Here is a 27,207-nt window from a genome sequence, read left to right as displayed (position 1 = left end):
AACAAGATGTCTTTATCACTCTAACACGTGGGTATCAACCTACTTCGTATCATACTATCACATGCAACAAAATGACTAATGTTTTCCAAAATCATGGGAATTACTATAAAGTTTTATTACACTGTAAATGCACAATTTTAGTCTGTGCAATTTAAAACCCTTTAGCATTACTCTAGTAGTTCCAACATTCATTTGGTTGCTTGCTTTCAATATAGTTTCTATAAGTTAAAAAAAAAAAAAAAAAAAAAAAAAAAAAAAACAACCCTCAGGAGCTCTGAATTATTTGCATCCTAGTTCAAGGGTTTGCAAGGATTCTTTGAGATGTCATATTTATGGGTCATGGGGATTGCTTTTGGTATATGTAGAGGCATGATGGTTTATCGATTTTAGGGGCATTGTGCGAAAACTAAAAAAGTATGTCTTAAATATAATTTTTTTACTTATAGCCAAAATTCATTAATACTATCATAATTGTTATAACAATACTTATAACTTAATTATATATGATTTTTTTACTTATGAAGCAACAATTTTAAAAATAAAATAACAATAATCATTCGAATACTCAATTAAAAATGAAACTATGAAACTAGAAATGAAGAATTCTAGAAAACCTAAATGATTAAATTATAATTCTGAATACAAAAGAAGAAAAATACCAATTACACTATGGCTAAATTATAATTTTGATTTTGGATTTAAGTAATAAAAAAAAAAAAAAAAAAAACAGATGTCTGTGAATATGATTAACAAGTAAATCAATTGGGTGTAAAGGTATTGGACTAAGCTAATATGTAATGCTTAATGGGCTACTATTGGGCTAATGGGTACGTGATGTTGTTGATTGCTACGAGAATAATACTTCGAATTTGTGGGATGGGATATGGATTGTTTAGGTGGCTGGAAAAAAAAATGCGTGTTTTCTAATAAACCAAGTTTCAAACTCGATTCAGTTATACAATATAGATGCTGGTTGTTATTCTTCTAAAAAAATATTATATATAGAATACGATTCAGTTATACAATATAGATAAAAAAAAGATGGACCCGTAGGTGGTCATACATCCAACATGTGCTCAGGGCCACCTCTGACTCTGAGTAGAGGAAAATATAGCATCTAAGAGGAGAAGGTATGGGTGGGGAGTTTTCCTTGTTTTTTGTGGGTCACACCATCATTTCTCTCACTTTCCTTTCACTCACCTAAACCCAAGGAATGGGTGAGAAACTCCCTCACTATTTTTTTATTTTTTTAAAAGATATATATTTCATACATATATTATACACATTTTGTAGGGAATTAAAAATCATAAATTTTGATATATTTTTTATATTTTTTTAGTAGGTATATAATTTTATAAATATTAAAAAAAACAAAAAGAACTGGCCAATAGAAACAGAAGAGAGAGTGCGGCACCCCCTCCCCTCATCTCCTTCCCGCGGATTGCTCCCCTCACCGACGGTGTTGTGTTCCTGCGAGAGGGAAGCCCTCCCACACCTGTTTCTCGCTCCGCTCCGCATGGCCTAAGAGTTTTGTTGGGTTTTCATTACACTTGAGGATCTTGGAAGCTTTTAAAAAAATAATAATTAAAAAAAATATATACTTAAGTAAGATATAATGAAATCTTTTGAGCAAAATTAGAAATTTGTTATTTTCTAAGACAATCTCGCTGCCATGTATAATATCCACGTCAACATTTCTTTCTGTTTTTGCGGCTAAACAAGGGACTAAACCTTCTACAACATGCCATAGATATTTTTTTTACAAACTTTAGAAACTGTAATTTTCTAAAATGGTATAATATGTATGGAAAAAACAAACTTTAATGATGTTTTTTTTAACAAAACTAAAACTTCATTATTCTTCTAAATCATTTTGTCATCTTTTAATTATATAATATATTTAGAATTTTGTACATGATGATATATTTCGCCAAATAATTAAATCATTGTAGTTGATGTACAAATTTATAATCTAAACTATTATATTTCGATCGTATTTTTTTATCCAAAATGTTGTTCGCCATTGTTTCTTTGAACACCATACAAGCGGATGGAATCGTGTTGAACATTTTGTTGTTTCTTGCTCAAAATATAAACAAACACCCCTCTTTTACTCTTCTTGAATTTGCTCACCAAATTTGGTTGGAAATAAATGTAAGTCTCTCACATCTTATACTCTTATTTAATGAAATAACATTTGTTTTTCTGAACTAATATAGGTAAATTATATTTATAACAAAAACAATAAATGATGCCATCGATGATAATAAGTTTTCTAACCACGTGCTGTAAAAATATAAGAGAATTAATGTTTATTTTCTCTTATATTATACCATAAATATAAATATATTGCATGCATGCCACAGAAATCAAAGAAATTTATATAGAATCAAAAAAAAATGAGATTAATGTTCTGAAATACATTTAATTTACATGTTAGTACATGTTACTTTAATTGTTAAACAATATCAATATAAAAAGTTATGGAGATCAATATAAAAAAGTTATGGAGATAAAAAACAATATGAATATACTAGATTTTTATTAGATTACCAACGCGCTAATTAAAAAAAAACACACACACACGCTGGAGTTAAGTTTTTAACCAACTAGCTCAACTAATATGCAAAAAATATAATTTCAATAGTGAAAAACCAATTAGGTTGAACATGTGTAAATAAATTTCCCTAATTATAATTAGTATAACAAGTATTTATAAAATTACTTTGTACTAAATTTTAATACTATACATAGTTTCATACAATTAGGATATTAGATCATTACTATAGTATTACCATTTTAATCATTTTTAACACATTCATCATTGAAAAGGACAAAAATATTACACAAATAAACATTCACAATGCAAACCCATTTATGTAAACCATTTTGACCCTTTCTAAAAATGTATTCATTTTGATAACTAGATAGCAACCTTCGATTTTATTTCTATTTACCTGAATGTTGTTTGAAATTTGGATGTAGTCGATTGAAGTTTCCAAGAAGCTTCGTTGTTTCTTTATTTGCATGAATACAATTCATTGTACTTCTGATTGCGCAATAAATTCTCCCAATAAATATTCAATAAATTGGGATCAACATTATATCAATTTTTTAAATGATATATTTCAGAGAATATATTTAAATTCACAAAACTCCCCGCTTAAATCCCTCACTGTGATAAAATTACTTTCGTTGAAAATATGTAATACGTAAGTACGTAACTTCAAAGTTTAAAGAATATTAGCATTAACTTACGAATGTTTTGAAAAACCTAATCTTTTCGGAATTTTTGTTTTTGTCTAAAAACATTATGTTTTTTTGTTTTTTTCAAATAAACCTTTACATCTTTTCAAAATTTTGTTCCAATACTTTTGAGTAATTGACATTTAAAAAAAAAAAATTCCCTTTCACAAAAAATTTTGTTTGGACCAACTTTTTTATTTTGGCTCATAATTTGATTGTTCTTATTGCTCCGGTTGTTTATGGTGTTTTTGATTGAAGAAAAATGGATGTTTGATTTTATATGTGATTGTTAGATGGAAACAGAAGATTATGTGTTTGCTAACTTGGATAAAGTTATATCACAAATGGTTTGTGTCTGGTAATTTGAACGATAAATGTTTAACGTCTGCTAACTTGGATGAAATCGTGTTACAAATAATTTTGCAAATAATTTAATGACTAAAGGTTCTACGTTTAATTAATTTGAAGACCGAAGGTTTAATATTTGCTAACTATAACATATGAATCTAAATTTAAAAAATGAATAATAATACAAACGCCGATGGAATTTGTTGTTTTTACTATTCTTGATATGATTATTGGTGGTTTACTCCTCCAAGGGAATTTAATAAGATTATTATACTGTGTTTCTTTTAAATTTTGTTGTTAAAAACCACCACCAACACAATAAAAACAAAGACAAAATTGCAAGTTTGGTCTATGTGGTTTGTCAAAAATTGGATGTTTGGTCCAAAAAGTTTTGGGATTGCACCGGTGGTCCAAAAGGTTTGATTTGTTGTGGAATTGGTCCAAAGGCTTAACAGCCGTTTGTGCCCTCCGTTTGTATGAGGGTATTTCTGTCAATTCACACCCCTTCTTTTAATATCTTCTTAAATTAAACCCCATCCTCCTAGTTAATTGATACCTACCGCCAAATCCCCTGTGCAGTTCGTCGATTTACTATCATATCACCTTCGTCTTCGTTCGTTACCCAAAAGCCCTAATCTCAAAGCGAAGTTTTTTTGTGATCGCTGTTATTTCAGTGTATGAACATACCAATGTGGAATATAAAGGCTCTTAGACAAACCGTTCAATGCAAAGGTGGCTTATGGTAAGGATTGTGTAATTTCTCTGTACATTACATCTTTTGTATGTGAAATCATGCTTCTGAACTTATTTTTGTTGTTGGTTTGAAGATGGCCACCCAACATTACTTACCATCACGCTATACCACGGAGGTGAGTTCACCAAGTTTCCTAATGTTCAGTATATTGATGGAAGTGTGAACTATGTTGACATGGTGGATATAGACAAGTTTTCAGTTCATGAGATGGATGCTATCATGAAAGGGTGTAGGTACGGTGTTCCTCCTGTGATTTACTATCACTTCCTTATGCCTGGTGGAGACTTCCACTTTGGTCTTAAACCCTTAGGCAATGATGATGATTTACGAACTTTTGCCCAATATGTGCGTGATCACAAAATCATGAGGGTATATACTGAACATGGTGATATAAAGTTACTTACCTACTATATGAATCCTAAACATGTTAGGAAGGTAACTATTGTACAAATGGATGAAATAGATGAAAATGATGATAATGAAAACCCCACAGCTGAGGTACAATATTTACCAATCCCACCTACATCATCCCCTGTTGAGGTACAACCATTACATGTTGAGGTTCATGATAGACAAAAAGAGCTTATTGCCAATGACTTTATTGAGGCAGCTACATAATTTGATATTGGTTTGTATCAAAAGATATTACAATCAAATGCAGATGTTGGTCAACATGTACAAGTAGAAGTGGAAGAACATGTTGAAGATGAAGTAGAAGAACATGCACAAGTAGAAGTAGAAGAAAATACATAATATGAAGTGGAACTGGAACATGGATATGAGGCTGCCATGGAAGATCACTTGGATAATTACATGGATAATTACATGGATGATTACATGGAGACTGAAATGGAAGGTAACATAGAAAATGAGCATGATAATGGGAGCATATCTGATAGGGGAGAGGGTAGTCACTATGATGAGGAAGATGACAGTGAGGACAATGGGGACAGTGATTGAGTGGATGATGAGAATATCATTCCTGAATTTGAAGTGGATATGAGAGATTTCCACATGAGCATTGACACTGAAGCAGAGTTTTTTGAGAAAATACTAAGGGATAACATGAAGAAAGATAGAAATCAGGAGCATGAAGATATGGAGTTGGATGTAATTGACAATGATGAATGGGATTCAACAGATGATGATTCTGAGATGGGCAAGAAGAGAAGACAAGTTATATCTATTAATAAGGGAGTAGACGTTAGGGGGGTTTAATTTATCGCCATTTGAGGGTCGATCCATCCTACAAACCCACATGTCGAATCCTAGAAAAATATAAGAAGAAATTGAGTGATCGGTGAAAAATCTTCATAACCAACCACATGAATACTAACCTCTTCAGGGCATCCTTAAAAACGTCGCCCAGGGTTTTTATCAGTCCAAGCCGTTCGCATTATCTCCATTTGACCACAGAAACATCTCACCATTGTTGATTTTGAGTGTAGGAGAGACGATTTCGATTTTAGCAGGAGGAGATATCGATTTAGGGAAAAGGGGGAACACACGTTGGATCTATTAATAAGGGAGTAGACGTTAGGGGGGTTTAATTTAAGAAGATATTAAAAGAAGGGGTATGAATTGACAGAAATACCCTCACACAAACGGAGGGCACAAACGGCTGTAAAGCCTTTGGACCAATTCCACAACAAATCAAACCTTTTGGACCACCGGTGCAACCCCAAAACTTTTTGGACCAAACATCCAATTTTTGACAAACCACAAGGACCAAACTTACAATTTTGTCTAAAAACAATATGAAAAAAAAAAACTAATGAAATATGAAAAAAACAAAAAAGTTAGTCTGAAAAAAATATTATCAGTTAAAAAAAAATTACCAATAAACCTACTAAAAATATGGAAACAAAATAATTTGAAACAAAGATGAATGGTTTTTAAAAAAAATAAAAATAAATGTTATATTTCTATGGTATTAAAAATAAAAATAAAAAAAAAACTAGCAGTTATCGCGGTCGAAATTTCAATAGCGGTCACATGCCGGTATTTGAAATCACGGTTATCGCGGTTGTATAGCAATAATATAGTGGTTTTTAATACTATATATATATATATATATATATATATATATATATATATATACAAAATTTATATATTAGATTATTAATACTATATAGAATTAATATCATAAAAAGTCATATAAAAACAAAAAACATAAACCATATATAATATTCTAATATGGTAATATGAAAACTAAAAAGTGTCAAAGTGTCATCGCAGCTCAAGTCTGTTAAGATTTATGGAGTCTTGAACAAATTGACAAGTTCCTAAGAGTTCAAGGGCCATAAATGAAACTTGGAAATTAAAACAATTGAATATTGAATTGGAGGCACTATCAATTGTTTAATAATATTGTTGGACGGTGGCTATCAATTAAACAATTGTTTAATATTTCTTTGACTATGCATACTTTCGGTAATGAAGGGTCGCAATATTATATTCACAATATGTGAATTGAAGAAAAGTTTACGGCACATCTCAATATATATATGTGCAATGTAACTCTTTGTATGTGTGCATCAAATATAACTTGTCGAGTTATAAATTGTAATCTTATTGAGTTAATAAGAAAATCTAGTTGCAGCCCGTGAACGTAGGATTTACACCGAATCCGAACCACGTAAAATCCTTGTGTTCCTTCTTGCTTTATTTCCTTCGTGTGTTTGTGTGTGTGATAGTGTTTCCGCTGCGTGTACCCGGTCCGATTCCTAACAACTGGTATCAGAGCCTGGTTAGCGAGGTTTTGAAGGGTACGATCGTTTTTTTTTTCACGCACGAGTGTACCTGATTTGTATCTTGTTTGTCGTAATGGCTGAAGACAATATTATAATCGAAAGGTTCAATGGTTCTGATTTTAGCTGGTGGAAAATGCAATTAGAAGCATTGCTATGTCAGAAAGACTTGGACATGGTACTCGGAGACAAACCGGAGAAAATGGAAAAAGCTGCTGAAGATGCGTGGAACTCAAAGGATAAGAAAGCCAAGGTGGTTATTACATTGTCGTTGACGAAGAGCGTTGCTTTCAACATCATGAATGAAACCACGGCACGTGGTATGATGGAGGCTCTATCAAATATGTATGAGAAACCATCGGCGGCTAACAAGGTGTTCTTGATGAAGGAGTTGTTCACTACAAGGATGAATGAGGAAGGCTCAGTTACGGTTCACATTAACAATCTAAATTCAATTCTATCCAGATTATCATCTGTGGGAATTAAATTTGATAACGAGACTCAAGCATCACTGCTACTAGCTTCTCTACCTGATAGCTGGTCCGGAACAGTTACCGCTGTTACGAGTTCCGTGGGGACCAGTGGTATGACTTTTGAAGGGGTTAGAGATTTGGTTCTAGGCGAGGATATCAGACGCAAGAATCAAGGTGGATCTTCCTCTTCTGATTTATTAAATGTCGGAAGAGGTAAAGGGAATAGCAGGAATAGTGGAAGCAGTGGGAGTCGGGGAAGAAGTTCATCTAGAACTAAGAAGAATGTGAAGTGCTGGAACTGCCAGGAGGTGGGACATGTTAAGAGTCAATGTCCAAAGAAAGAATTGAACATTACCGGTGCTGAGAGTGTGTCTGAGGATGATGCATTGATACTCAGTATGGAAAGTTCTGTAGACTCTTGGGTCATGGATTCAGGGGCTTCGTTTCACGCCATGGACAACGGGGAAACGATGGTGAATCTAAAAGAAGGAGATTTTGGAAAGGTACGGTTAGCAAATGACGAGATGCTTCAAGTAACGGGCATGGGAGATATTGATTTGGTTACTTCATTGGGAACTACATGGAGCCTGAAGGATGTCAGGGTGATTCCGGAGCTAAAGAAGAAATTGATTTCTGTTGGTCAGCTGGATAAACAAGGACTGGAAGTAAGGTTTGGAAGTGGTAAATGGAGGGTGGTCAATGGTGATCTGGTGATTGCTCGTGGTATGAAGCGTGGGTCATTGTATATGGTTTAGGTACCTGCTGAGGGGAGTATGACCATCCCGATTAAGCAAGACAAAATCTGGTTCGCTAAATCTACGGCTAAGAGAGTTCATTTTGCAAACATGAATTCTGAAGCCAAGGGGATGTTAGCTGAACGAGTCGGAAAGTCTAAACCAGTCAGGAGATTCTGTGACAGTGGGAGCACGGGGCGTGTTCCGGGTACAGTTACAAAGAGCCGTTGGGTTTTGAAGACTAAGACTGAAAATTTCTCTCCTGTTGGATGTTTGCTATGTTTGGAGAGTGTTAGTGGTCCTCGGTGTATCTCTGGATCCGGTGGAGTGTCCAAACCAGTTGAGACAGAGGATGAGTCGGTGGTGGGATTAGCCACGACTGAGTTGGAGCTAGTGGGAGCTTCAACTGGCCCTTCTAGTAATTGATGATGAGGGGCGGCTGCAACTAGAGAAATCAGACTAAGTTTTAGCTTGTTCATTGGAACTGGAAGCCTAAAAGGACTTGGTTGTTTTTTAAGATTACTGGAATAATTGAGAGTTGAATGGCGGAGAAAAGCTAAAGTTGTTCAAGCCTCCAAGTGGGAGATTGTTAAGATTTATGGAGTCTTGAACAAATTGACAAGTTCCTAAGAGTTCAAGGGCCATAAATGAAACTTGGAAATTAAAACAATTGAATATTGAATTGGACGCACTATCAATTGTTTAATAATATTGTTGGACGGTGGCTATCAATTAAACAATTGTTTAATATTTCTTTGACTATGCATACTTTCGGTAATGAAGGGCTGCAATATTATATTCACAATATGTGAATTGAAGAAAAGTTTACGGCACATCTCAATATATATATGTGCAATGTAACTCTTTGTATGTGTGCATCAAATATAACTTGTCGAGTTATAAATTGTAATCTTATTGAGTTAATAAGAAAATCTAGTTGCAGCCCGTGGACGTAGGATTTACACCGAATCCGAACCACGTAAAATCCTTGTGTTCCTTCTTGCTTTATTTCCTTCGTGTGTTTGTGTGTGTGATAGTGTTTCCGCTGCGTGTACCCGGTCCGATTCCTAACAAAGTCGTTCGTGGTTTCTAAGTACTGAAACAGACAAGAAAGAGAAATTGTCATTCGTTGCTTTGTAGTTTGTAATTAATTAGGTTTATTATTTCGACTTATTAAAACAAAAAGTGTAGTGGGCTAATTAAATGTAACATCCCAAATTTCGAGACTAAAATTTTTATTTTTAAATACGTTTTATAAAACCAATAGTATAATAAAACATCCACAATATCATGTCATGCGCAAACCAAAGTAGAAGTAATCAAAACATGTTATCATAAAACAATATCAGAGTATAATTCCAAAGATCTCATGTGCGGAAAACCATAGTGTGATGCGTTGCGATCGAGTCGGCTCCCTTCCTTTAAAAACGAAGTACCTGAAACCAAAAATGAAAACCGTAAGCAAGAAGCTTAGTGAGTTCTCGCATCATACCACATACCATACAATCACATAGCATACATATTTCCAGGCAATTCTGGGGTGCCCGACCTACCCGATCAGGCCATTATGGGGTGCTAACTTACCCGTGTCAAGCCATTCTGGGGTGCTGACCTACCCGTCGGTCCTAACAACCGAACTTCGGGGACTATTTCACCCCATACTACTACTACCACACATATCATAACATAATCATATTGCCAGGCATATCTGGGGTGTCCGACCTACCCTTCGGTCCTTACGACCGATATACGAGGACTATTTCACCTCCTACTACTACCACATAATATCATAGCATAAACATACTTTCAGACATATCTGGAGTGCCCGACCTACCCTTCGGTCCTAACAACCGAACTTGGGGACTATTCCCCTCCTACTACCACTATCACATATAACATATCATGCTAGCACATAAACATATAAGGTAGTAGCAAACCAAGATGAATATCACAAAGACAATCATCTAACATACGACTCCTACTAGTGGACCGACATTGTGGCCGTAGACCCACCGCTACTGGAAGGTAACTCACCTCATAAGCTGTCTGCCGAAGACTAGCTGAACACTTCTGACTGCTAACCGGCAACTCCTGAGTTGCTGATCCTTCGGCTCCCCGAACTATCAATACCCAAAATAACACTTAGACCATAATACCCTCAAAAATCAAACTAGGTTAAACCTGGTCAAAGTCAACATACAGTTGACTTGACTCGCCGAGTTGGTCCACCAACTCGTCGAGTCCCTATTCTGCCAAAAAGAGGCAACCCCCCGACTCTACTCGTCGAGTCTAGCAACAACTCGACTAGTTCACCTTCAACCATAACATTGGGACCATCTTCAACCGACTCGCCGAGTTCATCCTTGAACTCGTCGCGTTCATCTTCAACATACGAATGAGTCCAGTCTATGACTCGCCGAGTTCTCCTTGAACTCATCGAGTCCGTCTTCATGGGGTTAGGACATTGCCTTGAACTCGCCGAGTTTGTTCATACACTCGCCGAGTTCCATGATCTTCAAGTCCATAATGAACCCAAACGGCTGAGTCCTCCTCCAACTCAACTCATACCCGCAACAGAAGGGTTTTGGGCAAGAAAACGGTCTGACTCGCCGAGTCCTATGAGTGACTCGTCGAGTCCCTCTAAGTCCAATTCTATTCAGATGATTTCAGTGGGTCTTAAAGCATCCAAAACCTAGATCTGGACCCAACCACCTCATAACCATGCAAAGCTCCTGCCTTTTACCTCCACCTATGGCCTTTTGAGCTAAAAAGGCCAAAAGAACACTTCTTATGCTTGCATGGGGACTCCTATGGCATAAAGTTTTCACCTTTATGCCATAAAATCCCTTAATGATGCTAGATCTGAAAACACAAGTCCTTGGGACGTCCATTCTTCTCATGTTGGGTTCTTGGACCACAAACCCCCAAAAGTGCCAAAGAAGAGATCTATATTCCTAGTGATCAAGGTTTATGCTTTCTTACCAGAAAATGGAGAAGGATGCAAGAGGTTTCTGGATCTGTTAGTCTCTTCTTGTATCCCCAAGGCTTCACCTTCTCCTTCAAGCTCCAAACACTCAAGAATGCTCCCAAATGGCTCACAAACTCATGGAAGGCGCTAGGGTTTCGTTCTGAACTTAAGAGGGTAGTAAGGAGGCTGAGGGAGTGTTATAATGTTCTTTAAATAGGGTACCAAGTCCCGAATTTAGGGTTTTCCAAACCCAGACCAACTCGCCGAGTCGGTCCACCGACTCGTCGAGTAGGTCACTTATCCTGCGGCCCCGAATCGCGCTCCTACTCGTCGAGTCATCCCATCAACTCGACGAGTCGCTTCCTGATTTTGAGGTTTTTCTGTCCTTTCAAGGTCTTCTGAATTCGGGGTGTTACATTAAAAAAAATAAAGATTTAATATTTAAATAGTCCACAATCGGTTTTTTCTTTGTCAAATAGTCCAATGTGTATGAAATTGTAAAAGCGAGTGTAGCGTCGCTATAGCGCTGATGGGGCGCAGTAAATAGCGGATAATATCATCACTGCTATTTGTAAACGCTATTTTAAAATAGCGGTTCGGTACCACCGCAAAACGCTATAGCGCTGTTATAGCACTGCTATATCGCTATTGATAGCATAGCTTATAACACTATTTCTGTGGGATTATTTTATCACTATAAAAATTAATAAATATTAGTTAAGTTTTAGAGGTTTAAATGTTACGTTACTATTTAGATACTTATCTGTTACATAGGATGTGTAACAACTGAAAATTTTCAAGTCTAGAAACCAAGCCAAAGGAGTCTCGTATATGCAATAGTTGTAGCTATGCTATTATTATGCTTGGGTGATGTAATGTTTTTGAGAATTACACTACCCTAAAGCCTCCTAAGTAAATGTGAACAATAAGAAATGAAAGTTACGTCAAGATATTAGTCATATTACATAAAACAAATACATTAAAGTTTTATATACACCTATACCATAACCACTTCCCTAGGAAGCACCATGGCCGTGAACACCTGAAGGAATCAAACTTTAGACCATAAACTCTTATTCTTGGACATGTTGGACGTGAACACACCCCAAGAAGCCACTATGGCCGTAAATCACCTAAAACACTAAGCCTTGGCCGTGAACACCACCCTAGGAAAGCTTTTGGTCGTGAACTCTAAAGGGAATCACTTTAAGGGCGTAAACACTTTAAGGAATTGATGTATTTGACCATGAACACCTCCCTAGGAGGCATCTTGGCCGTGAACATTAGTTTATGGTCCATTTAGACCATAAACTCCTCTCAACTCAAATAAGTTTACGGTGGTTATTAGCTGTAAGTGGCTATTTCCAATACAATCTCAGTAATTCATGCAATACCCAACAGTAAACCAAGCAAACATCTCATCAAATCCTTATCCCCATATGTTAGAGCGTAAACCCCTTTTCCCCATTCCACAAACTCAAGTCACTCTCTGTAAACTCCTCATCGTATCCCATTATTCATATTCACATTCTGTGAACTCATAACTTACTCTCAAATGGATTCAAGCCTCAAGCTTTAATTCTGCTAAGCACTCTCTGGATCCTAGTAAGTATTTCTAGTTTTGGTTAGTGATTCTATATATATTATCTTGCTTAATTCCTCATATTTACACATGAAGCTATGTGATAATATTCTTAGGAAGTTACAAGGTTCAAAGAGTTATCAAACTCTTCAAGTGTTAGGACTTGAACACTTCTCATTACCACTCCAAAATCACCCACCAAATCAAACCAAGGTGAGCTTCATACCCATATCTTTTGAGTTTTCATTGTTTTGGGGGGAGAATACTAGTCAAGGGTCTTGTGAAATCTTAGTATAAGTGCTTGTTTATGCATGTATGTTATGATTTATATGCTTAAATTTATGAACTCTATCTAATGGTTCAAGAACACGAGATTTTTAACAAGTCTCAAGGTTTTGAACTATATATCACCAATTATATGTTAGAACACAAAAACTAGATTATGACCCGCGTTAAACGCGGGGAACATAAATTAATTACATACCACATTAATAGGTAGCATTGTCTTAGGTGAAATTTTAATAAAAAAATGTTAGTTAGATTCATTTTTAGAGTTTTTGAACCAAACTTATTAAATAAAAATATTTTAATATTTATAATAGAGCAATTTGGTTTTTTAATACAGTATTTTTTAACATAAATGATCCACGTGATCTTTGTAAATATATTAGTGTACGAGTCTCAAAAGTACCTAAATATAAATATATTAGTGTGAGTCTAAAGTCCTGTAAGGAGTTATAACCAGAGTCTCCTGGAGGGAGAGCGAAAATTTGTGTATAGATCTATACGGGGTTGACACCCCGCACATTCGTTGTTCGCTACAGCTAGACCGGTCAGTCTAGGGTGACAAATGTCTTTAAGCAAACGCGGGCGCCTGAGAAACGCCAAGACAAGTCTCCGTCATATTAGTATGGTTGTAACGACTCGCTAGAATATGTTTAGAAATTTATGTAAGGAAAACCTCATAAATAAATTTTGGCACATTGTGTTGACTGCCCGTATGCATGGTAGTGATGGTCCGCATTTGTTGTGTTGACCGTCCACTTACAGTGCGCGGAATGTCTACGATCGCCATGTTGATTTCTTTCACCAACCAAGTATTAGGGTTTTAATACTACTATTTTACAAATCAGAAAATATAGGATTTTCTGGGGAAAACGATTGTATACGATTTCGAAAACGATAAACTAACACACACATATGCAAGGATACTCAATTGGAAACAGAACCTACGATTATTTTATACAAGAAAATATAGGATTTTCTGGAGTAAACGATTTTATACGATTTCGAAAACGATAAACTAAAACGCACGCTCAATTATACTTGATAAGAAAACAGGACTTTCAACTATCTTCCTTTTAGAAAACAGGGAATTTTCTGGAAACCATTTGTTATTACTACTCAAAAGAAACTACTCTCAAACACAGCTCGCATTTGTAAATTATATTACTTTCCAAAAATGACTCCTTATAAGGATGAATAAAAAGTAATGACATGCATGCATATATCCATGATTTCAGAGCAAGACTTCAAACGATTTTATAGAAAATATTGGATTTTCTGAAAGTACAACGAGAACAATTCTAAACAAGTGTAAAACTATTTTTATACAAAAATGCTTATGAACTCACCAACTTTTTAGTTGACGCTTTTCAAAACGACTTGTATTCTCAGGGATCTAGTAAGCAGGTTAAAGGGATGCGGATTCAGGATTATTTTGCTGTAGTTGGAATTTATTTACTTATGTCTCTTTTGTGTAATTTGAAGAACAAATACAATATGTAAACAATGTACGCTTGTTATCTCAATGTATGATGTTTGGATTTGCTATGTTTCATTTATATTCAATTGTTATGATACTGCACAATGAAGTCACCCGCCTCCGGACATTTCCGCCGTCTGGTCCGGGGGTGTGACATGATGATTACAAAAATGATACATGAGTCAAATTTAAGGATTTTAAAACAAAATATTACATTAAGAACTAACTAAAATTAAGAATAAATAGGTGTTCTTAATAATAAAATAATATTGTTCAAAATCATAAAAAAATAGTTGTCTCATAAACAAACCAACCTTGGATACAGAATATCATTGACTCTTATTTATTATGATAGCAAACCATACAAGTAGAAATTGTTTTCATTGAAATTTGAAAATAATCATTTTGTGTGAAGGTGTCAAACGCATTCTTGAAGTAAATATCTACTTTTTAATATTACTAATACATATGATCTCTACTTCTATAACACAATTACTCAAAGATATTACACAACCTAGTTTTATTACGTAAACCATTGTTTGGTTAATATTTCTTAGTAACCTAACTAAAACACCTCCTATACGGCTGTCATAAACTCTCTCCTCGCTCTTCGGCATGTGTCTATCTTAGTCCATCGTCTTATCATAAAGGACATCGTTGTCTTGACCTTCTTACCCAAAATGTCATCATCTCTTGACATGTCATCTTTGACGATGACCATTTTCCGTTTTCTGACTTTTATGCCTCTTACATCTTATCTGACGCTGACTCTCTTATTCTCGAGGATAACTTACATCCTCTCTCTCTCTCTCTCTCTCTCTCTCTCTCTCTCTCTCCTACCGAGGTCGTCTCTAATTCATCATCTCAAACTGAAGTCGTCCATCATCATCTACCTTAAACTGAGGGTGGAGCCTCGGTCACGAATTATAACCCTTATTTCCTTTAGTTAACAATAACCCATCTAATGCCCAACCTACTTCGATTGCAATCGATCATCCTATGACTACTATCTTTCTATCAGGCTCCTTTAAACCCTAATAAATTCTTAACTTGTCTGTTGTCTCCAATATCTTTCATATTTCATGTTCTACAACTCAATCCTCGTGTGACCCTCATTGGAATGCAACAATGTAGTACAAAATGGTTACTCTCCTCTCCAATAACACTTGGGATCTTGTTCCTCAACCTCTACATGCCAAGATTATTGGTTGTTGTTGGCTTTATCGCAACACGTTCGACAATCATGACAATCTTGACCAATACAAAGGTCGCCTTGTTGCTCAAGGTTTTTCTCTACAACTTGGCTTAATAATGAGAATGAAGATCAACATTTAGGAGGCGACATTAAGAATGCGATTGAATGATTAAAGATTAACATTGAAGAGGCGAAGGGGAGAGAATTATTTGCTTCTGCAAATGAGAAAGAAAGATGAGCAGACAAAGTGATGAACGAGACTGACGAGGGAGAATATAAAGGGTCAAGGTGAGAGGGTAGTGGTGTATTATATGTTGATATGGCAAGCCATATAATTTCTTAAGCCTCCGATCAGTCCCGTTAGCAGCAAAAGTGGCAAGCCACGTCACCCAGCTTGATGATGTGGTGTTGACTAACGGCCAAAAGCACATGGTGTTTCCCAAATTGACTAGGGGCAATTTTTTGAAAGCACACGACCGATCACATAACGCTTTATAACATTGGTCTCATTGTGTTAAATATAGTAAACCACATGGGCCAACCTTACAATTTTTTCTAATTTACATTCATATTTACACTTTACTACCCTATTCCTCTACGCGAAACAACACATCCCCTAGCTTCTCAACATCATTTATATTGCAACACAAATTTCTGCACCTGTCACCCACAAAACACAAAATAACACACAAGCAAAATGTCTTAGCTTCCGAGCACCAAATCTCGAGTTTCTTTCTGAATTCCTTTGATCGATACGCATATTATTATTATTTTTGCTTTGTTCCCTCTTCTATTCAATCGGAGAGACACAAGAACAGTATCGAGAAATTGTCGCTCGGTTGCAAATTACAGACGACGTGCGTGGGAAAATTTTATCTGCGGGAAATTTACAAAATCCTGAGGCGTTTCGATCATTGTATCAATGACTGAAATTGGTGCACATAAATGGAGGCTTATGAGTTTTATGACGATGATGCTGATGAGCTTTGTGTTCGCTTCGATGTTCGCTTCCGCGGAAAGAAACGTAATGACGGAAGATGTGTCGGCAGTTGCAAGCTATGGCGATGGCGATAACGATGAATCGAAAATGGAGTATTTCATGAAGTTGACGAACTATTTGTTCGAAACAGATGGATCGGGTTATCACCATTTCTGGCCTGTAAGTGTTTATCTATTTATGATCTAATTTCAATAAAATATTAGGAAATCATGGAGTACCAATTTCGCAGACTGCAGAACGAACAATTTCACTTTCTTAAAATGGATCAATAGATTAGGCACTGAATTGCACACAAATCAACCTGGGGGCGTATATACCTTAATATGTTTTCCTTTTAAGCTTTTATTGAAGTGTGTTTATAAACATTTAGGTTAAAATTGATTTGCGAGTTCTAGTTTTCGATTTTGTGGGTTCTAATTTGGGTATTTTTCAAATATTATGACAAAATCCACCATGAAATGAATCTAGAATGGAGCCACATGATATATTAAAACCTTTTAAAGAAAATTTTTGTTCTCTTTTTTACTTACGTAGAATAGAAAACCTTCTGTGCTCTAAAAGGAAAGAGGCTTTCATGGTCAGTACATATCAACTTAACATAAAGTTGTAAGATTCCTAGAAACAATTCACTATCTTTAGTACTAAAAATGTTTTTTAACCAGGAAATATAATATTCCTTTTTTCCCATTAAAAAGGCAATTGCTTTTTCATTTTGCAAGGCCTCGATAATGTAATTCCTCTCACACTTTTAAAGATTTACGTAGTTCTTTAATTTGGACCACATTTTCTTTTGTCTTTATTGAATGGTGTTCAAAACATTTGTCAGATTGACAAATACATTTATTGTAAATATGTCGTGTAAAGTCTTTTGTTGCAGTTGCTATATGAGGAAGGAACTACCAACATCTTTTGATATCTTTCTAGATGGTTGTTACCTTAACTAGCCAAAAAAAAAAAATTATGTATTGCATTAACTGTTGATTAATACTTCAAGAATGAAAACTCAAAGATGAACAATCATAAATTCACAGGAAATGAAACTTGGTTGGAAAATAGTTCTTGGGAGCATCATTGGATTTTGTGGAGCAGCATTTGGAAGTGTTGGTGGAGTTGGAGGCGGGGGTATTTTCGTCCCAATGCTTACCCTAATTATCGGTTTTGATCCAAAATCCGCCACTGCAATTTCAAAATGTAAGACAAAAGCATTTGCCACACATATAAATTTACTTTAATACCCTTGTTTTGTCTGGTCTTGTCTAGTTATTTTATCCACTATACTTATCTCTTTCCACTTTTTCCAGTGAGACAAAAAGTTACAATTTTTGTCTCATTTACACCAATACCTGATGACAATAGTAAAATTAACAGTAATAGTAAAAGTAAAAGTAACAGTAACACTTTATCGATTTTGATTTTGTTGAACAGGCATGATTATGGGAGCAGCCGCCTCGACTGTTTACTATAATCTAAAGCTCAGGCATCCAACACTTGACATGCCAATAATTGACTATGACCTGGCACTTCTAATCCAACCAATGTTGATGTTAGGAATTAGTATTGGAGTGGCATTTAATGTAATTTTTGCCGATTGGATGGTCACTATTCTTCTAATTGTTCTTTTCATAGGTATTGTTAATTATTTCTTTCTTCCATAAATCTTTCCCAAAATGACCTTTCATATATGAATGCTAATTAAATGTTCAGCCACATCAAGCAAGGCCTTCTGTAGAGGTGTTGATACATGGAAAAAAGAAACCATCATGAAAAAGGTAATAAAAATTCATTAATTAATTAACAATTTCCACACATGTTAAATATATATATTAATTTTTTTTTCTCATTTCAGGAGGCTGCTAGGCGTTTGGAGAGTAAGTTGATTTGATCATTTCATGCAACCCCACAAAAAAATAAATTTCATGATTTTGTTTTTGACTTAAATGTCATGTCACTACTTTTAAGTTTTATCATTTTATGTCTTTGCCATGTCAGCAGATGGTAGCCAGGCGGAATACAAGATTCTTCCCGGTGGTCCCACCAAACCCAATCGACCAAAAAAAGAAGAGGTGAAACTCATACTGATACTGATACTAATACTGATACTATACCACCCGTGAAAATCGTGCTTTTTGTTTTTAATTTTTAATTAATATTTTTTAATATATAAACATTTCAGGTCTCTGTCTTTGAAAATGTTTGTTGGAAAGAACTCGCGCTTCTTGTCTTTGTTTGGATTGCATTTCTTGCCCTCCAACTTGCGAAGGTAGTGTATAAAAATAAAACTACAACATAATCTTTAATATCCTCAAATTTTCATAGTTTTATTATTTTATATCAACTTATGTTTTCTTTTTTATATATTGTGACAGAATTATACATCTAATTGTTCCACATGGTATTGGGTGCTCAACTTATCACAGGTATCCTTACAATTTTTTTTCGTTTTCTATTAACTCAATAAAGTGTTTCTGAATAAATATAAATGTGTGTAGATTCCAATTTCTTTTGGTGTATCGGGGTATGAGGCAATTAGCCTATACAGAGGATCAAGAATTATATCCTCTAAGGGAGACTCCACCAATCTTACCATAGGACAGCTAGTATTGTATCTCACATGTGGTGTTTTAGCTGGTATGGTTGGTGGATTACTTGGTTTAGGTGGAGGTTTTATTATGGGCCCACTCTTTTTGGAGCTTGGAGTACCTCCTCAGGTAACTTTTTTTTTTATTAAAAATTTAAAATTAAAATTTGTTTGAGCAATAAAAACATTGTGTAGGTTTCAAGTGCCACTGCCACATTTGCAATGACATTTTCGTCCTCGATGTCTGTTGTGGAATATTACCTTCTAAAGCGTTTCCCTGTTCCTTATGGTAAGTCGATTCTTCTAGGGCTATTTTTTTATGAATAGGGTATTTACGTAATTTTGTTGGCAGCACTTTATTTTCTTCTTGTGGCAACAATTGCTGCTTTTGTGGGGCAACATGTGGTGAGAAAGCTGATTATGATAATGGGAAGGGCGTCACTAATTATATTTATACTCGCGTTCACTATATTCGTTAGTGCAATATCATTAGGTCAGTATCTTTTTTTTTACGTAATTCAATTTTATTTTTATGAAATATATTTGTTTATAAATAAAAAATTTGGTTTAATAGGTGGAGTTGGAATTTCTAACATGATTTGGAAAATCGGGCGACATGAATACATGGGATTCGAGAATCTATGCAAGTATAACGTTTCAAATTAGGTAAAAACTTTACCCAAATCATAATTGGTTGAATTTTATGCTATAATGACTTGTATTTTATGTTGTATAAGTGGTACATTACATATGCTGATAATGTTTATGCAAATCTAATTTTAGATTGAAGACTTTTGGGTTGTGGAAATTGACGTTGAAGGCGGGTTGTGGAAGTCAGATGTTGATACAACGTTGTTTTGTTGAAAGTGTTTTTAAGTGTGTTTATGTGTTTATTTGTATGTAATTTTAGGAATTTGATTTAAGGTGCTTTAAGTTTATGTCGTTAAGAATAAAATGATGAGATTCATAAAGCAAAATTAAAGGTTAAAAAAGGCTGATTCTCTTGAAGTTAAAGTGAATGTGTGAAAAACGTGTTGAAGGAGATGAAGGTTTGACTTTCATACTAAATGGAGATAAAAACGTTTATACTTTATAGTATAGAAAAAATAAAGTTTATAAAAGTGAAAAAAAATATGGTCCTATAAAGTTGTTTAAAGTGTGAAAAGACGATACTGTGAAATAATAGAAAAAGTTAGGAATAGGGTCATAATACATTTTTCTTTTTTAAAAGTTTATATTAGGGAAACCTCATAAAAAGTCAAAATATTATTTGTCATTGTTTTAATAACATTTATGTTATACTTTTGTCTATTAAAACCATTTAAAACCATTTGTCATAGTTTTCATTTAAAACTATTTTATGTTTTGAGCTTAACTAAAGTTATGTTTTATGACCATTTTATGTTTTGGATTTTTAAATTACTCCATCAAGTTATTGTTCGATATTAATGAACATTTGAAAGAAAAGCATATTACTATATTCCGGTTTTAATGAAGGCAAGTTGCCATAAGATGGTCACAGAGAAAAACAAAACATAACATTTTTCTGGAAGTAAAATTCAAATTAAAAACATGCTAGCAAGAAACTAACAAAAACATATTACAGAGTCATGCATGCAAAAAAAAAAAAAAAGCATTGCGAAACCATCCAATCCAATTTAAATTATATTTAGTACCACTATATTTAATATAAAAGAAATAACAAAAAAATAATCTCATCAAAGATATCCGTTTTCTTGAGCCTGATCATTCCAAACATATCATGGTTTTAATGAACAAAGGTATTTACATGCATCCAAACAAAGCTTATGCATTTAATAATGTGTGTTTTCTTTTCTCCTTATAATTGGTTTTTTGTACCTGTGAGCTACCGACTATCTTTTTTCTTTTAATATTTTATCTTTTTTAAAAAGTTAATAATATTACCATCTGATTTGACAACAAAATTTGCATATGTTACAATGTTACATGCTATCACAATATGGCATAAGAAAAATAAATGCATAAATTTATGATTTTTACAACTCCCAGCAACCATTTATGATTTATTGAGTATGAAACAAACGACAACTTCTCCAATAAATAGACAATTGTATTTTACTTTTAAATCGCAACAAAAGTCTTCAAGATTAATTTACAAAAAATAAACTTTCACATTTAAATTCAGTGTGTATAAGACTTATAAAATTTTTAGTTAATTCATCAAATATTTTCAACAACAATTCTAGCAATAAAAGGGAGTCACTTCAGCATGTATTTCGTCTTCGTCCTACATAAATTCTACCCAATGACAAGCGTTAAAATTTGCAGATATTGCATGCTATTAAATATTTATATAACAACATTTTAGTTTAGATATCGTTATCAATTCAATTCAGTACACTTTATTAATTTCAAAAAAAAAAAAAAAAAAAAAAAGAACAAACGATGTCAACTGTCAAACATACGGGTCTGGAGGCTGGGTCCGGACCTTCACCAACCCCACGGATATGGCCTCAATCCAATATTTGTTCACAAAGGTATTCGGCCTAGTTCTCTTTACTTGATTTCAGCCCAATATTAATTATGACATAGCCCAATTTTCTTCATAATTTGATTTTAATCCACATAAAATATTTTATTCCTTTATTCATTATCTAAATGATAATTGATGCATATTTTAAAAGATAATATAGAAATTTGTTGTATTTAATTAATACACACATGAAAATTAAAGGATAAAAAAGACTTGAAAAGATAACCAACTTTCAATTTTACTCATATTTAATCGTTGATTTTTTTTTCGTACTTGATTTACCCATTGGTTATTTGAAATTGTTTATATTTCACCCATAATCGTCTACAACCAATCATCAAGGTAAAATGTGAACGAATTTCAATTCATTCATGGGTAAATCACGCACGACAAAAAGTACGGTGACTAAATTTGAACAAAATTGAAAGTTTGTTACAAATATCTTATTGTCTCCATTTATTTTAAACCATTTCGACCATGTTTTGTTAAGTGAGTGTTCAAATTTATTGCAAACCTGAGTATTGTGGATTTATATTTAAATTTATTTATCATAATTTTTAAACATCACAATAATCATTTTGATGGATACATCTTATATGTATTGTTATGTTAAGTACTCTAATATTTCATACATCATAGATACATTACTCTTGTTTAACATTGTTACTATGTAACATATAACTATATATAAACTATATTAGTGCATTTAGAGAAATAAAAAGATATAAAGACGAGGTGATAAAATGATAATACCAACACTATAATAAAGTCAATTTTATTCAAAAGATTTGCAAGATGTAACATGTGGCTCTCAAACATATTTCTTGTTAGAAAAATCAAATTCTACAAAACAAAAGCTTTCACTTTCGGTCTTGGAAGAATGTGAGGTCAATGTTTGCAACAAATTTGAACACCCACTTAATATGGTTGATATGGTTTAAATTACACGTGAACATAAGAGATTTGATAATTTGATCATAACATATACAATGATTGGTGTAAACAATAAAGATAAGCATTTTTCCTGAAAATATGAACTCCTTAAATTTTATAATAATTTTATGCAACCATAAAAAAAAATTATATTGACCGTGACAATAAAAAAAAATAATGACTTGAAAATGTAACGAATCAACAGTTACCTATTTTTTTTCGTGTTTAATTTAACAATGAAGTATTTAAAATTATTCATATTTTACTCTTACAACTAATTATAATCCTAATAAAAATAAAGTGTAAACAATTTCAAATAGTTTATTGATAAATCAAAAAAATAAAATTAAAACAACTGTTAAGTCATTATTCAGGAAATTGTTTAAGTCATTATCCCGGAAATTTTAACCAAATAGAAACCGCCACATACATAATTTCATACGAATGCCAATCGCTGCTTACGCCCTTTCTTAAACCCTCCTTTAGAATCAATCACTGCAGATTGTGCCTTTTGCTTCAAGCATCGATTTTCTCTCTCGCAAACAATACTCGTGAATTTTGTTTTAGGGTTTTGTTGGCGTACAATTCAAGTTTAATAACTTCCGATTTCAGGTTTTTCGCACTCCAGTTTGAATAGTATGATCGCAATTAGGGCAGCAGAAGAAATTCGATTACTGAAATTGTGTTTGCTAATTGCAGTGATTCTCCGAACAATTGAAAGATGTCCTCCGGACGCTCTCGTGGTCGAGGCAATCAGTTTCTTGCGGGTAAATCAGCCGGTAGGTGGAAACAAACGAATGCTGGTCCTCCATTTGAGTGGAAACCGAAGACAAAGGTACTATCTGGCCTCAATTTTTAGCCTCAGATTGTTAAAGATCCGACAATATTCAATCTCCACTCAGTAGTTTTGAAATATCTGACGAATTAAAACCTATAGGCATGGAAGAAATCAAGAAACACAATTTAATCATCATTAGCAGGGGCTATTTTTTCTGCAAGATTATAGTTTCTCAAGTTTCTATAACCAATCTCTTTACCTAATTAACTCCCAGGTTGCATTAGATGAATCTTGTGTTGGTGCTTCCAGTTATCAGAAGGATGATTCTTCACTTACTGCCGAATGTACTTCAGAGAAAATGTCTAATTCAGTTCCTAAACCAGATTTAACTCCTCAATTACAAAAGGAATCTTCATCCCATCCTGTCAAAAATCCATCTTCTGATATAGAGTCAGAGAACTTCAAGCCAATCCCAGATTCAAGTCAGAGAGCAGATAATGTTTCAACACAACCAAAATCTGTATCCACCTTTGATTCTAATTCAAAGAATTCAAATCATACGTATCCAATCCCATCAAAAAGCCAGAAAGGAATGGAATCACAGGATGGAATTGCTGAGAAGGGAAAGCAAATTGGGGATAAAGGTGGAAAACCAGAGGATACTATTACTAACCATGTTTCTTCTATAACACGATTTGACATCTGTCCAAAGAAGGTTAAAACTGGAGCTGTAAAGCTAAAACCCTCACTACTTTCAACAAACAAAGAAAAAAGAAATCAATCTAAACGCGAAGCAGAAGGGCCAAAAATCAATATATTGAGGTCTGGAATGGTACTCTTGAAAGGCTATATTTCTTTCGATGATCAGGTACATTTTGCATTCTTGATTATGAAAAGATACATTCAAACTTTCAATCATCATACCCTTTGACTTTTCTTGACTTTATCTGTCAGGTGAAAATAGTAAAAATTTGCAGGGATTTAGGTATAGAAGAAGGAGGTTTTTATCAACCTGGGTATCAAGATGGAGCAAAACTACATTTAAAAATGATGTGTCTTGGTAGGAATTGGGATCCTCAGAGTAGTGGATACATTGAAACAAGACCAATTGATAATTCAAAACCTCCAAAAATTCCTGATTTTTTTCATGATATGGTGAAAAGAGCATTACAAGATTCAAATGCTCATATTGAAAAAAACAAAGGAAAAATCATTCCTTTCATGTTACCTGATATCTGCATTGTCAATTTTTACACAAAAACCGGAAAGCTTGGTCTTCATCAGGTTAGAATTTTAAATCTTGGTCTTCTTTAATTTATGAGGAATTGTTTTGTTTAAATTGTGTTTTATTTTTTTCAGGACAAAGATGAAAGTAAAGAGAGTTTGAATGAAGGGTTACCTGTTGTGTCATTTTCAGTAGGGGAAACTGCAGAGTTTTTATATGGAAATGATAGGGATGTTGAGAAAGCAGAAAGGGTAAATTTGGAATCAGGAGATGTTTTGATATTTGGAGGGGATTCGAGACATGTATTTCATGGTGTCCCTTGTATTTTTCCTGATACTGCTCCTAAATCACTTCTTGAAGCAACAAATATGCTCCCGGGTCGATTGAATCTTACTTTTAGAAAGTTTTGAATCTGTAATCTGGATGTTTTTTTGTTAAAGAGTTTGATTTTGTTGAATATGGTTATGAATGAATGTATTTTGGATTGTTTAGAGGTTACTTTTTGTTAATTTTGTTAAACTAACGGGTGTTTGATATGCCTCTTACTGGCTTTAATAAGGGGCTGCGTATGACTCAGATTCAGATTCAGACTGTTTGATACCACACAGCACATCTACAATACAATTTTTTTTTGGTCTATTGCATATTGGTGGCTTAGTCTATCATTAAATGATTTAGGGTTTTAAAGTTGATAATGTTTCTTGCTTCCTAAACCAGATTAGCTACATAAAATCTATAGATTAGGGCATATTAAGTTTTTTTTAGAATCGGTGATAAAAAAAAACATCATGTGCCTAGCGGGTCACTTGACATGAGCAAATTAGTAGAGTACAAAGAGTTTGGGAAAATGACTTAAAAAGGCAACAAAGTTTTCAAAATGTATAAAAAAGATCATTGTTTTTTTTTAAACAAAATACCATTGAACCGGCTATATCGGGTTACCCGGTTTCCAAAATGTTCAAAAAATATCATTGTTATTTTTTTAATAAAAAAAATACCATTAAAGTATATTATTTGTACACACAATACCAAAGCAAGTACTTATATGTTCAAATAAAACTTTATCTTAACTGATTACTTCAGGTAAATTGAAAAATGACTTAAAAGCAATGAAGTTTTAAAACTGTTAAAAAAATTCAATATCCTTTTTTTTTTCTTTTTTTTTTTTTAACTTCGTTGTCGGATTATGTAGACCACAATCATCAGAGATCATGTACTGTGATATCAGTTCACAACAGTTGTGCAATCTCTTTCATTCCCTTACTCGATCATTCTTGTGGTAACATAAGAAGTAAGTGGATAATAACCTTAGTTAAACGTTCTTGCGTATCGATCGCATTATATGCCTCAAACCTAAAACTTATATATACGTTATATAGATACACATATTATACATAAGGTTAGTCGTTCATTAGTGTTGCGGCACAAGAGATGCACAAAAGAGAAATGAGTGACGTTATGTCATGAGAATTCTAAAATGTGGATGTAGAGAGTAGGAGTTGCGTTTAATTCTCCGGGACCAATGAGAGAAGAATGACAAGGAACACTCAGCGTCATTGATAGGTGCATTTTATGCACCTATTTTGCATGTTTATTTCCGTCTTTTTATAGCATTCTACTTCATAATTCTTGCATTTAGTTGATTATTAGGGCAATTGCATATTTCATTAAGAATGCCTGGTACTTCACTATTTTTGATTTATTTTGCAGGCATTATGGAGCATGGAACGTGGAGCTTGGATGCATGGATGCATGGAGCTTGGATTCTTGGAGCCTTGGAGCATGCAGAGAAGATGAACCAGTCATTCCATAGAGGAAAGCATGAAGACATAACCCGAGTCATTGTTGCATTATCATCATAGCAAAGGACTACGTTTGAAATGCGGTTCTTGTCACACTGACACGGGTCGTGTTTGTCCTTTATCATCTCATATTTGAGCAACATGACTCGTGGTGAAGCTAGATTGAAGATGGAGTCAACAGTGAAGACTTTTTGGAATTTTAGCAAAAAGCATGGGCCATGCCAAAAACACATGGTCAAGACAAATGGCCATGCCAAAAACACATGGGCAAAAGGCATGGCCATGCCAAAAACGCATGGCCTCATGGCATGCACGTGGACTTTAATAAAAGACAGGAGAAGACGTCATTTGAAGGGAGAACAGTTTTTGGGAGCAGTTTGGGCGATTCTAGGAGAATTCTTGGAGCTTTTGAGAAGACCAAATCATTGCAAACATTTTTGGATTTCATTTTAGTAAGCATTAAACATTTCAATTCCATCATTTTTCTTGTTTGATTTGTTCTTAGCCATGTGTGGCTAAGAAACCCTAGTTTCTAGTTCTTGTTCAAAACATGTTGATTGA

At 34.1% G+C, this 27,207-nt stretch overlaps 2 protein-coding genes across 3 annotated transcripts; both read left to right on the top strand.

Moving 5' to 3' along the window:
• Positions 1 to 16,462: 16,462 nt before the first annotated feature.
• Positions 16,463 to 20,401, top strand: LOC145150324 (sulfite exporter TauE/SafE family protein 3-like). Of its 2 annotated transcripts, none has more exons than XM_079075269.1 (13): positions 16,463 to 16,974; positions 17,847 to 18,006; positions 18,241 to 18,441; positions 18,520 to 18,584; positions 18,662 to 18,683; positions 18,805 to 18,878; positions 18,989 to 19,075; positions 19,182 to 19,232; positions 19,305 to 19,523; positions 19,589 to 19,682; positions 19,746 to 19,886; positions 19,968 to 20,059; positions 20,177 to 20,401. In XM_079075269.1, exons 1-12 carry the CDS (start codon positions 16,738 to 16,740, stop codon positions 20,057 to 20,059), a joined length of 1,443 nt encoding a protein of 480 aa, XP_078931395.1. In that variant the 5' UTR covers positions 16,463 to 16,737; the 3' UTR covers positions 20,177 to 20,401. The 2 variants fall into 2 exon arrangements, with proteins under 2 accessions (XP_078931395.1, XP_078931396.1); XM_079075270.1 differs by having other exon boundaries at positions 16,464 to 16,974; positions 18,808 to 18,878.
• Positions 20,402 to 23,258: 2,857 nt separating this feature from the next.
• LOC145150308 (DNA N(6)-methyladenine demethylase ALKBH1C-like) lies at positions 23,259 to 25,432 on the top strand. The gene is made up of 5 exons (XM_079075268.1): positions 23,259 to 23,453; positions 23,541 to 23,676; positions 23,894 to 24,487; positions 24,574 to 24,903; positions 24,979 to 25,432. The coding sequence occupies exons 2-5, from the start codon at positions 23,563 to 23,565 to the stop codon at positions 25,252 to 25,254; spliced, it is 1,314 nt and encodes a 437-aa protein (XP_078931394.1). The 5' UTR covers positions 23,259 to 23,453; positions 23,541 to 23,562; the 3' UTR covers positions 25,255 to 25,432.
• Positions 25,433 to 27,207: the final 1,775 nt, after the last annotated feature.

The sequence above is a fragment of the Lactuca virosa genome, chromosome 1 (genome assembly GCF_052849685.1).
Source record: "Lactuca virosa cultivar CGN04683 chromosome 1, Lactuca_virosa_CGN04683_v6, whole genome shotgun sequence".
NCBI classification, from domain to species: Eukaryota; Viridiplantae; Streptophyta; class Magnoliopsida; order Asterales; family Asteraceae; genus Lactuca; species Lactuca virosa.
Note: the sequence above shows the minus strand (reverse complement) of the source record. Positions and strands in the feature narration are given on the sequence as shown.

Coding starts and splice junctions, on each gene's coding strand:
- LOC145150324 (XM_079075269.1), top strand. CDS start 16,738: ATGACTGAAATTGGTGCACATAAATGGAGGCTTATGAGTTTTATGACG. Junction 18,879..18,988: donor ATCGACCAAAAAAAGAAGAG/GTGAAACTCATA, acceptor TAAACATTTCAG/GTCTCTGTCTTTGAAAATGT. Junction 19,524..19,588: donor AGCTTGGAGTACCTCCTCAG/GTAACTTTTTTT, acceptor AACATTGTGTAG/GTTTCAAGTGCCACTGCCAC.
- LOC145150308 (XM_079075268.1), top strand. CDS start 23,563: ATGTCCTCCGGACGCTCTCGTGGTCGAGGCAATCAGTTTCTTGCGGGT. Junction 24,488..24,573: donor ATATTTCTTTCGATGATCAG/GTACATTTTGCA, acceptor TTTATCTGTCAG/GTGAAAATAGTAAAAATTTG. Junction 24,904..24,978: donor GAAAGCTTGGTCTTCATCAG/GTTAGAATTTTA, acceptor TATTTTTTTCAG/GACAAAGATGAAAGTAAAGA.